The sequence below is a fragment of the Phyllostomus discolor genome, chromosome 3 (assembly GCF_004126475.2).
Source record: "Phyllostomus discolor isolate MPI-MPIP mPhyDis1 chromosome 3, mPhyDis1.pri.v3, whole genome shotgun sequence".
NCBI lineage: Eukaryota > Metazoa > Chordata > Mammalia > Chiroptera > Phyllostomidae > Phyllostomus > Phyllostomus discolor.
Window position 1 is genome coordinate 208,887,550 of NC_040905.2, and position 13,090 is coordinate 208,900,639.

General features: G+C 61.2%; 1 protein-coding gene across 3 annotated transcripts; it reads right to left on the bottom strand.

Annotated features, from left to right (window-relative positions):
• Positions 1-177: 177 nt before the first annotated feature.
• AK1 (adenylate kinase 1) lies at positions 178-8,655 on the bottom strand. Of its 3 annotated transcripts, none has more exons than XM_028515389.2 (7): positions 8,499-8,655; positions 5,612-5,650; positions 4,080-4,115; positions 3,738-3,901; positions 2,939-3,055; positions 670-861; positions 178-419 (listed from the first exon to the last, which is right to left on the bottom strand). In XM_028515389.2, exons 2-7 carry the CDS (start codon positions 5,616-5,618, stop codon positions 351-353), a joined length of 585 nt encoding a protein of 194 aa, XP_028371190.1. In that variant the 5' UTR covers positions 5,619-5,650; positions 8,499-8,655; the 3' UTR covers positions 178-350. The 3 variants fall into 3 exon arrangements, with proteins under 3 accessions (XP_028371190.1, XP_028371199.1, XP_028371182.1); XM_028515398.2 differs by lacking the exon at positions 8,499-8,655 and adding an exon at positions 5,806-5,944; XM_028515381.2 differs by lacking the exons at positions 5,612-5,650; positions 8,499-8,655 and adding an exon at positions 4,355-4,486 and having other exon boundaries at positions 182-419.
• Between the last annotated feature and the right edge of the window lie 4,435 nt (positions 8,656-13,090).

Consider the following 13,090-nt stretch of genomic DNA (forward strand, 5'->3'; position numbering starts at 1 on the left):
TGCTCTGGGTAAGGAAGGGCCCTCGGTCTTCCACCAGAGCTCGGGGAGGGGCAGCTGGCTGTGGTGGGCTGAGGGGCCCGAAGAGGACTGGGGAGGGTGCGGGGCCGGGGACTCAAGGCCGGGCGGCCATCCCACACAAATCAACCCCGAGGGGAGCAAAGAAAAAGGAGTAAAACCGAACGTCCTCGGAAATTCCTTTAGTGCTCAGCTGTCCATGAAAACAGGATAAAGTGGCTTCCTCTGTCTGTGCTCCAGCCGGGCGGGGCGGAGGCGCTGAGCTCAGGCCAGGACTCCCGAGTCAGGACGGGGGCGGGGCTGGGCTCGGAGCTGGGGAAGGGGCTCCGGCGCTGCTACTTGAGGGTATCCAGGTAGGTGCAGACCTGGGAGAAGACACTGTCCACGGAGCCTTCGGCATTGACCTGCAGGGAGACTGCTGGTGAGCAGAGACACACCGGGGAGGGCTGGGCGGACCCCACGGAGGCCAGCCCCTCTTGCAGAGGCCGGGCCCGCCTCTGGCGCCCAACCACAGAGTGGCAGCAGCCCCTCATCAAATCAGCGGGGACGCCAAGGCCCAGGGAGGGCAGCTGGCCCAAGGTCACGGCAATTGGAGGCCAGACCAGGCAAAAACCCAGGTCTCCTAGTACTCCCTCAGGCCTGCAGGGGGCGCACCTTGGCTACAATGCCACGTTTCTCATAGAAGGTGATGACAGGTTCTGTGGCCTTGTAGTAGGTGTCCAGACGTTTCTTGATGGTCTCCTCGTTGTCGTCCACACGCCCACTGGTCTGTCCACGCTTCAGCAGCCGCTGGGTCATGGTCTCGGGGCCTGCGTCCACATACAGCAGCAGTGTGGGCTGTCCGATCTGTGGGCGGGGCACCAGTCACAGGGGCCCCCATTCCTGCCCTCCCTGGGGCCACCCCCCTCCCCAGCTCCCCACCACTGGGGCCACCAAGGCAGCCTGACAGACCCTCCTCAAACCAATGCGCCCTGCCACTCTCCAGCTCAAACCTCCTCCGTGGCTCCCTGCTGCCCTCAGGAGAAAGTCCCAGCTCCCTTCCTGACCGAGGAGGGCCTGCGCTGGCTCTGGTCTCGGCTGGCTCTCATCAGCTTCCTCGTCCACAGGGCCTTTGCCCGTGCCGGGGACCTCCCAGCACCCCTTTCCCTCAATGCCAAGTGCTCGCCTTCACACTTGGGCTGAAACCTCATTCCTCCCAGGCAGTCTTCCCAGACGCCACCCCCGCCGCCACCCCCGGGCCCCTGGGACATGCTCTCCCAGTCCCCTTCGCTTCTGCCCCCAGCACCTCTCAGAAGTGCCTCTGGCTGTTTACTTAACATCCCTCTCCCCAGCCTGGCCTGGAGCCCACCAGGGCAAGGGACATCTGCTTGTCACCAGCAGGGCTGGGTAAGGACTCGGCAAAGGAACCACGCTGAGGGAAGGGGTGAGAGGCACTTGAGCTCTGGGAGGTTCTGAAAATGTCACTGTCATTGGAAAGAGTGTTTCATGTTTCATCACCACCAGGACTTGGAAAGGAAAGTTGATGCGTCTCCTTTTGGTGAGGACCTGGCGCCCCCTGGTGTTCAGAGTCAAAAAGACCAGGCGCCGGACCCCTGAGAGCCACAGCAGGGCTGGGCCCTGGGCGGAGCCAGGTGTCCACACCAGCCCAGGAGGGGTGAGAATTTCCATTAACCCCACTTTTCAGATGTGGCCCTGAGGGTCAGAAGGGATGCCACGCAGCTGGTGCCTAGGTCCAGGTCTCTCAGTCTGAAGGAAACCCAGGCAACCCCCGTTTCATCCATGGGGAAACGGAAGCCCAGATCAGCATAGACACTTTCTTGGGGTCTCACACCCCTTAAAGGGCCAGAAATCCAGCAGCACCCTACCTCTGGACGAGGCTGAGAGCTATGACAGCCTAAAGACAGCCCCTGTCTCGCAGAGACAGGGAGTAGGAATGGGTGTCCAGCCTTCTGCCCACTGGGACGCCCAGATCTCTCCCTGCAAGGCCTGGAAAGAGTCCCTCCACCAGGAAGCCCTCCCTGAACACCCCACACACTTACTGGCCTCTTCCTCCTTGGCACTTACAGCTTCATCCATTTCCCCACGTGGCACGTGACACCATCAGTGTGGGTGTGTGCCCTGTGTGTGCATGTGTGGCAGCCCAGTGTTTAGGTGTGCTGAGTGTGTAGGCACACGCTGCCTGAGGTGCGTGAGTGCACACTGCCAGGTGCATGTACACATGTGCATGCACATGCTTGTACATGTATGTGTGTGTGAGACACCCTCATCCTGCAGGTTTTCCTGGTGGGTACCCACCCCAGGCAGCTCAGAGACGTCATGCCGAAGCCCATGCTCTCCAGCCAGACTCCCCGTGGCCCCCGGCAGAGGGCGGACTCTGCTCCCTGGCACCCGAGGCCTCCAGCCAGGCCTGAGCCTCCCTCTCCGGCATCACCCCTGTCGCCTTGTCCCAGCAGCCTCTGCTCCCTCCACAGGGGCCTAGGGGCCCTGACCCTCCCAGCCCTGCCCACCTTCTTCCCTGCCCCTCTGGCCAACAAGCCCCACTTTTGAAGAGTGTGTTCCCTCCGACCCCCGCACTGTCGCACAAGGCAGCCGTGCCCTGTCTGTCCCCATGTGGCAGGTGGGAACTCTGAAGGTCAGAGAGGCAGAATGACAGCCCAAGGCCTGAGGCAGTCGAGCTGGGACCTGACCAGGGTTGTCCAGGCTTGTGAACTCCCCAGCCTGTGGCTGCCCATTCTTCCAGACTTTTTTTCTGGCTTTCTAGAAAGATCCAGAAAGTCTTCCCTGGCTTTCCTCCTTACCCAGCCCCTATCCCCCACAAACAGTGTGTGTGTGTGTGTGTGTGTGTGTGTGTGCATCACAGCAGCCTCTGCCTGGCCGCCCCCAGCCACAGCTCCTGAAGGCCACCCACCAGGTTGCGCCTTACCCTCTGCTCAAACTCTACCCCCTGCTGCACCTCCCGAGGGTAGCCGTCAATCAGGAAGCCTTTGGAAGTTTCTACTTTGGCCAACATGGCATCTCGAAGCATGTCCAGCACCGTTTCCTGGGGGCACACAAAAGAAGGAGGGGTGATGAGCCCCTCCTCCCCACCCTCCTGGGGGCCTGGGGTGCACTGCCCTCGGCCCTAATGCAGATCTCCCAAACCAGCCTCCCCTCCAGGCCTTCCCTGAGCCAAGAAGACTCCATCGATGGGTCAAATCATTCATTCATTCACTCATTCATTCACTCAAAGTTATAGACTGGGCCCCTCCTCCTGGCCAGCTCCTGGGGGGCCCAGAGGACACAGCTGTGAACAAAGCAGACCTTCCCTGCCATCAGGAAACTCGCAGTGCGTGGATTTCTCAGTTTCCAAGCACGACACAGGCGTGTGGACAAAGAAGGGGGCACCACGGGGCTATACAGTTAGGGGTCTTAGCCCCAAGCTGAGGACTCGGGAAGGCCTGGATGCCGAGGAGGGAAAACACTCCAGGCAGGAAGCAGTGGGATGAGTTTGAAGGGACAGAGAGGCCAGGATGGCAGGAGGATAAAGGGGTCCAAAGGGCAGGTCCCGGAGGCTCTTGGAGGATTCTGGAAGGAATTTTGTGCCAAGGGTAGTGGGGGCACCCAGAAGGGTTCAGAACCAGGGAAGGTCGTGGTCGGCCTTGCCGGTGTGTCGTGGACTCCGCCGGCTGCCGTCCACTCGGGACCGCCATCGCCCTGCCCCCACCCCGCTGGGGCCCACTCACCAGTGGCACCAGCTGCCCCTTCTCCATGATCTCCGACAGCATCTTGCCCCTGGACGAGCCCGAGCTGACCTCGGCCCGAAGGAGGTCCCCGGTGGAGAGGTGGGTGTAGCCGTACTTCTGGACGATCTTCTCACACTGGGTGCCCTTGCCCGAGCCGGGCCCTCCTGCAAGCGCCCACCCATTCAGAAGCCTTGAGGAACAGGGCCCCCCAGGGGCACAGGGTCTGCCCGGGCCACCCAGCGGAGGAGGGGCAGAGCCCGGGGCGCGGCCCTCGGCCCCGGCTCCCACCAGGGCCTGCGCCGACGTCCCCTGCTGGTGCCTCACCCGCCTGCCCGGACTCACCCACCACAAAGATGATCTTGGCCTTTTTCAGTTTCTCTGTGGGAGAGAAGAGGGGAGCGGAGCTCAGCCACTCGCTTGACACAGAGGGCCAGAGGCACCTGTGAGTCCCAGGCCTGTGCTGGGCCCGCGGCAGGGGGTCAGAGACAGCCCGGAGGACGAGGGGAGCGCGGGACCAGCCGAGGCAGAGGCCGGGAGGCTACCGGCACGGGCCGCCAGGGTGACTCTGAGGGGCTCGTGTCACCCCAGTCCCTGTGGGTGGCTGGACAGCGGGTCACCTCTGGCCCTAGAGTCTTCCTCGCTACGCGGGTTTGTCGATGAGCAGCAGGCACCCATGGTCCTGTTTTGCTGTGCTCCCTACCCTTCCCCTCCGAGGCCCTGGGTCCGTCCATGGCCCGCCTTCCCCGGGCGGTCCCAATGTGGAGTTGGCAACCGCAACATATGTTGCCCCGGAGACAGTTGCCGGGGAGGAGGGCTGCGGTGGGCACGTGGAACCCTTGCCCAAAGAGACAGGCCAGCTTACATTCCAACCTCTGCTCCAACCACCCTGAGGACTCAGTGAGACCACGGCCCCGCCACAAGAGGGGAGCTGAGGCCTAGTGGGGGGGGGCCTGCTCCAGGGCAGCCAGAACCCGAACAGCAGCCCAGGCCTCTTCTCAGGCTGCGGGCCTTCCCTCCCGTGGGGAAGCAGGAGCGCGCTTTGAGGCCTCAGGGGGGGGGGGGAGTCCCCGCCCCTTTCTGGCTCTCCGTTCCTGTCCCAAAGTGGAGGTGAGCTCCGTAGTTCCCTGCCCCCCACCCCCCGCACCCCCTGCCAAGGGGTTGGCTGGAGCCTGGAGGAGCTGGCGGGAGGACGATGCGTCCCATGGCTGCCAGCCACCTGGCTGTCGTGTGACCAGCACAAGCCTGGGTGTAGGTGCAGGCAACGGCCCAGCAGCAGCGGACACGCAGAGCCACAGGGGCAGAGGGGCACCACTGATTTCAGGAGGCAGCAGCCAGGCCTGCTGGGCTCCTTTAAGAACTGCCCAGGCCGAGGCCCAAAGCCAGGGATGGGAGGGCTGGCGCAGCCAGGAGACAGCCAGCTGGGCTCTCTGCCCACGACTCCTTCCGAGTCGGGCCCGGCGGAGCCTGGAGGGCCCAAGACATCCTCAGGAGCCATTCCCACCAGACAATGGGGAAACTGAGTCCCTGGGAGGGGCGTCTGCACACTGGGGCCTTCCCACAGGGCAGCCTGCCCTCACCAGTGCCCACCCTCTCCAGAAAGAGGCAGGGATTCCGCTCTAAAAATACCAGCGGTGGAGGTGAGCTGCGGGGCCCTCAGGCGCCTCGGGGAGGCCTCGTGGCTTCTAAAATTGATCTTGCAACTGGAACATCCCGGGAGAGGCCTGAGGATGGTGCTGGGAGCTCCCAGGCACATCCGGTCTGGCAGCCCCAGAGCCTCCTGGAGCCCCTCCCAGAGTGTCCCCCCAAAGCACACCCCCTTCACAGGCAGGCACACTGAGGCCCGGGCAGTGAGCAGGAGAGAGGATCCTCCGTACCTTCCATCCTGCCGAGGTCCGGGGCGTGGAGTCAGCGCTCTGCAAGACAAAGCACAGGGAGGCCGGTGAGCGAGCTCTCCGCACCCTGCCAGGCCCCAGCTTGCCCTCCAAGGGGCCTGCTGAGTGCGGGGAAGGCGCAGGACTCTGGGTGAGCTTGGGAAGTCGTCTTCTTGCGTGTGCTTCCTTGGCCTCACCTGTCACGAAGGGCAGCGGCCCCCGCCCGCCACTGAGGGGCATAAGCAGAGGCTCCAGTAACTGTGGAGCCGGAGCCGCTCCCCTGGCAGAAAACAGAGCTCGGTCCTGTGTCGGCCTGACACCTTGACAACACCCCCCGGGGCGGGAGGAGAGGCGCCAGGAGGCGGGAGCTGCGCGAGCTGCGCGAGTCCTCGTCTCCGATGGGGTTCGGGAGGGAAAGCTCAGAGGGACACTGACGTCTGCAGGGAGGAAGCCGGGTTCCCATGGACCTGGCCCTGCAGTTTCAAACGAGGGGTTCCCAGGCTCCCCCCGCCAAGGCCCAACTTCTACCCTCCTCTGTGTGGCCCATCCCCTCACCCCCCTGAAGGACCTTGCTCCACTACCCTCCCTATCCCCCGGCACCCAAATCAACCCCAACCCCTCCTGGGACGCCGCTCTGCTTCCACAGCCCCCCCCCGGGAGCCTCCCTCCACCTCCCCTTCCCATCAGTCTTCACGGAGCTGCTGCCCGTACGCCTCTGACCCCCATCCACCAGCCCTCTCCAAGGCCACCTGCAGCCATCACCGCCACTCTCGCCTTGATCTCTGACCCTTGGCCACCATTCCTCCTGCTTGGGACCCTCGCCCCAGACCCCTACTCCACCCTTTCACTATTAGCTTCAGGTTCCCGGGACCCTCCATCCGCGCCCAGCCAGCCCAGGCCTCTCTGTCCAGCTCTGTGAATCTACGGCCCCTGAAGAGGCCGGAGGCCCTGCAGACTCTGAACGGCCGGCCCCTCCCATGTTCCCAGCTAGAGGCCGTCTCACACCCACCTCCATCCTGCACGGGCACATCCTGACCCTCCTGCTCCTAAACCCCCCTCTTCCTCGGCCACTTCCTCGCAGCCACTTCCTTGTCCCAAGCAGGGGTGGTGGGGGCGCCTGCCTCCCTCCATACCCTTCCAGGCCATCTGCAGGACACATCAGTCGCCTGCGTAAAACCCTTCCATGTGTGGCCCCCTCAGCTCCCAAGATAAAGCCTGCCCACTGCCCCCCGCCCCCGCACCACACATTTATCAGCTGCCACTTGAACTGCTGGCAGCTCCCTCACCCACCGTGGCACGTCCCACCTCCAGGCCCCAGCTCATGGCTGCACCCAAGGTCTGGATGCCCTTCCCCAAGGTGTTAATGTTTAGGACTCAGTTCAGGTGCCACCTCCTTCAGGAAGCCTTCCTGGGTTCCGCCCTTCACTCCTACCCTGGTAAGTGCCTCCTCCGAACTTCCCCTGGTGTCACACAAGCCACACTGTACTGGAACTTCCTGTTGTAGTGCAGGCCTGTGTCCCCACCAGACTGGGCCTAGCCCAGAGCTGACCCTAGTGCCGGGGGCCTCACGCCATCCTCGCAGCCATCTTAGGAGGGAACTGAGGCTTGGAGGAGAGACACTTGCTCCTGGGCCTGACTGCGGTCAAACCTAGGGCTGCATTTCCTGCTGATCTGGGCCCAGCACCCAGTAGGTCCTTCAGCAGCTGCTTGTGCGGCATGAGTTATAGACTCGTTCCTGCTGAGTGTGCTTAAGGAAGGGCAGTGGCTGCCAATACTGCTCAGCAGCTGGCAGGGGAGGGGGAGGGTCCCCAGGCCAGGGACAGCCTGCAGTGACCAGAGGAGTAGCCTGGACCCTACTCTGCCCCACCCCCTCCCAGTGACCTAAGCCCCACTGTCCTGCTGGCACCTGCCAGCTCCTTGGTCCAAAATAACCTGGGTTGTGAGGAGGCCTCAGAGAGGCCAGGGGTCCGGGGTGGAGTTAGGTTACGGGCTCAGCAACCAGGCCTTATAAGGCCCCTGGACCGGGGCTGCAGGGAGTCAGTATAACTGGGTGGTCTGCAAGGGGTGTGCGGAGCGGAGGCCCTGGGGACAGAGACTTCGCCTCAACCACCACGCAAGGCCAGGGCAAGACCCAGGTCTCCCCTCTCGGGATCAAGGGCAGCCTCTTCAGTGGCTGGCAACCAACTAGGGTTCAGATCCCAAGTCCATCACTTGGCTGCATGACCTTGGGCAGCTGGTATTCCCTCTGTGGGTCTGCACCCCCCGGGGCACCTGCATCCTCAGGCCCTGGGTGAAGAGTCCCGGGTGGGGGGCTGAGCGGCGCTCAGGGAAGGCCTGCGCAGCCTGCAGGGCCCCCACAGAGCCCCTGCCCTTTCAGAGGGCCGGCGGAGGCAGGGGCTCGAACACCCAGGGGGCCTCCTGTACCCCCAGGTACTGAAAACGATGCGACGGGATAGCTCCTCCAATCACAGGGCCTGCCCCGCCCAGGCCCTCCAGTGCAGGCAGTCAGGCCACAGCCCCCTCCCAGGGCCCCAGCTGGGGCGAGCCAAGGGCAGGAACCTGGAGCCCCAGGAGTCCGGGCTAGGACAAAGGGGTGACTGTGCGAGAGGATGGGAGGGACCGCAACACACACACACTCACACCCACAAAGGCGCACGGGGCGCGGCACAAATACCCGGAGTGGAGCTGGGGAGCGCAGACAGGCAAGCACACACAGATCACAACCGTGGACACACACACAGCCACACAAATCCTGAGGATACCCTGGCACGGGGCGCGCCCACACACACACACACACACACACACTCCCCAGGGGCGTGCGTGCGGCTTCCCCGCTGCGGCAGAGGCGCTCCCGTCCTGAGCACAGACACAGACGCAGGCACACACTGACCTGGGGGTTGGGCGCGGGTGGGCGCTGGGGCCAGTGCGTGCCCTGCCTGTGCTGGCCAGCCACCCGCCCCGCAAAGGCGACTATTTATAAGGCTGTCAGCAGCGCGCAGCATGCCGGGAGCCGGCTCCGAGTGGCAGGAGGGAGGGAGGGAGGGAGGAGGAAGGGAGAGCAGACAGGGAAGGGAGGGGGCTGGACCAGAGCGGAGCCCTGATGGGAAACCAGAGCGAGACTGGGGTCCTGCACACGCAGACAGCCCTTCACCACCCCCCGAGGGTTTTCCACTCCTGCATCATTATCTCCGCTGTGCCCACATCGCTCCAGGGGGACAGGACCGGGCTTCCCCTGGGACCGCTGGGGAAACTGAGGCCTGGAGAGGAGAGGCGGTTTGCACAGCAAATTGGTGGCAGGGAGAGGCCAGACCGGGGACGGAGAGGACTCAGGCATGGATTCTGGGGACTCTGCTGGCCAGGCCAGCCCCCCCGCCCATCCTCAGATCCGTCCCAGAGGCCCCTGCACCGACACCCACCAGGAATTCCTCCTCCCTTTCCAGAGGGGTTCGAAGAGCCCCTCTCTCCCAGCTGGTGGTTGTGCAGAAGGTTGTAAATAACCAGCCGTGCCCCGTGGAACTCCCAATGAGGCAAGCCTGAGGATGCGGGACACGGTGAAAGCTGTACCCAGGTGGGGGTCCTAGAACCCTGATAAGAGAACAGCTCCCAGTGATGAGCACCCACTGCACGCCAGGTGCCGGGCAGAAAGAACACTGGTCTCAGACCACGTCTGTGGGTTCTTACACACGGAGGGACGTGAGGTTCACACCCGTCAGCTAGCTTGCCTGAGGTCCCCAGCAGAAAGTGATATGTGTAACCATGGAGACCAACATAGCAGCAGGAGGTGCTCAGTAATGGAGCAGAGACCAGAACCATGCACCTTCGGAACTCATGCATTTGACCGCTCAACCATGTCACGACCTTGAAGGCGGCGGCAGCCCCAGATGGTGGGGTGAGTTACATTTAGAATTTGTTGTGTAGGCACTAGGGAGCCATGGAAGGTGTTTGAGCAAGAGAGGGAGACTACCCAGAGAGTGAGACCACTTTAGGTGGGTAGTTTCTCAGCAACAACAGCAGCCTGGACGCAGGGAGGCCTGAATCTAGTCCCAGCTCTGCCACTTGGGACATCAGACAAGGTCCTTACTCCTTGGGACCTTAGTTTCCCCATCTGTGGGAGGGGTGGGTGCTGGGTCAGAGGGTCTGCCTTAGAAATTGCTTGAAAGGCCCTCTGTAAGGCTGTACGTGTCTGTGCACATTGGCAAGATCTGTGGGAAAGCAAACTGATGGAGTCGATAAAAATGTCATACGTGCCCTTCACCTCCAGGAACCCTACACGTGGGCACCAAATGTGCACAGGATGGTTCTCCAGGGCCAGTGGGGACCGACTGACGGGGGCGGCGGGGGGCGGTGCAGTGGTGTATCCAGGCGCGGGGAGGTGGTGATGGCCTTAGAGTGGGCGTGAGGAAGGAGCAGGGGTGTGTGGCTGGGGGCGGGGCGGGGGGCGGGGCATGAGAGAAACAGGCAAAAAGACCAGTGGTACCAGTCTTTTACTGGGTTTATTTATTTCTTAATCCTCACCTGAGTACAGGCATAGAGAGGAGAGGGAGGGAGGGAGGGAGAGGAACATCAAACAGGTGCCTGTCACACACGCCCGAGACCTTCCAGTTTACGGGACGGTGGCGCCCCGACCCGTGGAACCGCACAGCCCAGGGCTGCTGCACCAGCCTCCTCCCGCCGGCAGCGCTTCTAAACACGCGAGGACGTGTGCGTGTTTTTTTTTTTTTTCTTTGCATTTCAACATCTCTGAAATGGTCTGGGAATCAAACTGATGGCATCTCAAAGGTGCAATGAAGCAGCACCAGGAGGGCGGCTGCGGGCCCATGACCCCCCCAGGTGGAGGTGGGGACCTTCCTTAAAGGCCTTCCCGAGCTACTCTTGCACATACAACAAGCCCCTGTTACTTCACACGTAAAACACCTTCCACACGGATGTACCTTGAGGACAGTATGCTAAACGAAACAAGCCAGTCACAAAGAGACAAGGGCTGTACGATTCCAAGTTCATAGAAAAAGAAAGTGGGGTGGTGGCCACCCAGGGCTGAGGGGCAGGGGGACATGAGGGCTGTGGTCTAATGGGGAAAGAGTTTCAGATCTGCAAAATGAAAAAGAAAGTTCTGGAGATCTGTTCCGTAAGAAGGCACAGCCATTTAACAGTATTGACCCGTACAGTTAAAAAAGGTTAACTGGTAAATCTGATGTGTTCTTTCAGCACAGTAAAAAAATCATAAATTTAAAAATGACAAAAACTCCCCAGCTGGGCGGCTCGGTTGATTGGGGCGTCACCCCACGCCCCAAAAGATTTCGGGTTTGATCCCGGTCAGGGCGCCTATGGGAGCAACTGACTGATGTTTCTCTATGTAAATCGACAAATATCTCCTTCAGTGAGGATTAAAAAAATAAATAAATAAAATTATAAAGTAGAAATTGTCAAATGGGAGGAAAACCTATTTTAAGTGCCTGTTTTAATCATTTCATTTGCATATGACCTATAAATTTCCCACCAAGCCTGAAATATTGAAGTTTCAGGATACTTTTTCCTCAGCTCTCACCTAAAGAAAGAAAAAAAGGAGGGAGAGAAGAAGAGAGGCAGGGAGGGAGGGAGGAGGGAGGGAAGGAAGAGAGAGAAGCAAAGAGGGAGGGAAAAAATTGCATGGAGGAAAAATCTGCATTATACCCTAGACTGTTAGCAGGGAACAGGGCTGGGCAATGCCCTCTCTTTTTATCCTATATCATGTGTGTGGTTTAAGTTATAACATAAAAATACATGTATCTAAAAACATAACCATATAAAATAAGACCAATTAAAAAAAAACATTTTAAAAATATCCTGGTTAAAGGAAGAATCCCCAGACCTGGAAATGAGCCAGCCTCGGAGACTGAATCTGGGGCAGCCTCGCTCTGAGGTTCCAGCCCGTGGCCAGGGCTGCCCACGCGGGTCTGCAGCTGGTGGGGGACGCCTCCAGCCCCAAGGAGGGGTGGGGGGCTCACGCTGGGGGAGAGGGATACACAGGCGTGCGGGGAAATCCTGAACCCTAAGTAAGTTCTTGGCCACGGTGGGGAGCAGGTGAAGATTTCAGAGCAAAGAAGGACCGTGACGACGTGGTAACTTGGACAATGAGTGCACCAGTGTCTGTGGGGCCCTCCTGAGGGGGTGAGAGTCGGGGGGGGCTGAGGACTAGACCCCAGGCCTCTTACCTTCAGCATTCTCCATCGAAGAAGTCCTGCCTCCTGATGCTAGACCGAACTTTCCCAGCGTCCACCCTGCCCCCCACAACCCACCTTCTCCTGATGCACTGCTGGGTCTCCCTTCTTGTCCGCCAGTGGACAGGCAGGTTCCCAGAAGCCTTTGCACAGGGCTAGAGTGCGCTGTACTCCATACTCCCATCTCCATGCAGGGCCTTAGGGTCCCCACAAAATGACTTTGCAAGCAGTCCCCGTCCCCCTGACATCCCCATCACCACCATTACTGTGTCTGGTGGGCCCGGGCCGTGGGCCCCGTGGCAGCCCAGCCTCCTGCCCGTCCTGCTGCTGTCCAAGCAAGATGAGCTCTCCAAGCAAGAGGAATTGAGCCTTGCCCCCTTCATCTGGCCCCAAGCAGCCTCATCTCCCACTGTTGCCACCTCCATCCCTACTGAGAGAGCTGTGGGTCCCCCACTGGGCTGTGGTCCCCGCCATTCTTCCCACATGACGCTCCCTCCCTCTTCACCTGCACCTAGTACGGAGCGTGGCACGCAGCTACTCACTAGGAGAATGCAAACATGAACTGAGAAACAAATGTGGTGCGACCTTCCCTGCTCCCAGCTCCGTGGCCCCCCCACCCAGGCTGGCCCAGTGCCCGGGGAGAGCTCTTTCTGGTCCCCGGCAGGCCGCCTGCCCTGGTCTCACACACAGTCGCCCTTTGTTAGGCCTCTGCTCCCAAGGGTATCTTATCTGCCTAAACAGGTTGTAATCTCCCAGAGTCGCGACCCCCTTCCTCCTGCCAACCTGGGGTGGTAAACAAGCCCTATCACTCAACTCCAGCTCAACGCGCCCCTCCCAGGGCTGCAGCCCTGCCTGACTCCTGCCTGCCTGGCCCTGCAGGGAATTTCGATTCCCTGCCCTCGGCACCCCCTGGCCCGAGAGCCAACCTCTGACCCCACCATGTGTCCTCTCCCCCTGAATCCTGCCCTTGCTTCCTCTCTCCCGTTCCTCCCCCCTCCCCCAGCTGCTTTCTAACACAGAGATGTCATTCTGCGCCCCCAAAGCTCTTGTCCCCGCCTCTGCAGGACCCGTCCTCATCTTCCCCGTCTCAGAAGATTGTCACCTACTCAAGGCCCCTCTCACAGCACCTGTACTATTGTCTTTGCAGCCCTTCCTTCCTTCCTGGGGTGGCCTGAGTGGCACAGAACCTGTCACGGGGCCTCGCCCCTCCCTGGAACCCGAGCTCCTGGACAGCAGTGGGCGGTCCTGAAACTGGGGCTCTGCCCGGGAAGCGACTTGCCCAAGG

Excerpts from the sequence above, each read along its gene's own strand:
- AK1 (XM_028515381.2), bottom strand. The coding sequence starts at position 4,412 with ATGGGTGCCTGCTGCTCATCGACAAACCCGCGTAGCGAGGAAGACTCT. Across the intron at positions 3,056-3,737 it reads AGGGGCAGCTGGTGCCACTG|GAAACGGTGCTGGACATGCT; the intron begins GTGAGTGGGCCC and ends GTGTGCCCCCAG. Across the intron at positions 862-2,938 it reads GGGTAGAGTTTGAGCAGAGG|ATCGGACAGCCCACACTGCT; the intron begins GTAAGGCGCAAC and ends CCCCGCCCACAG.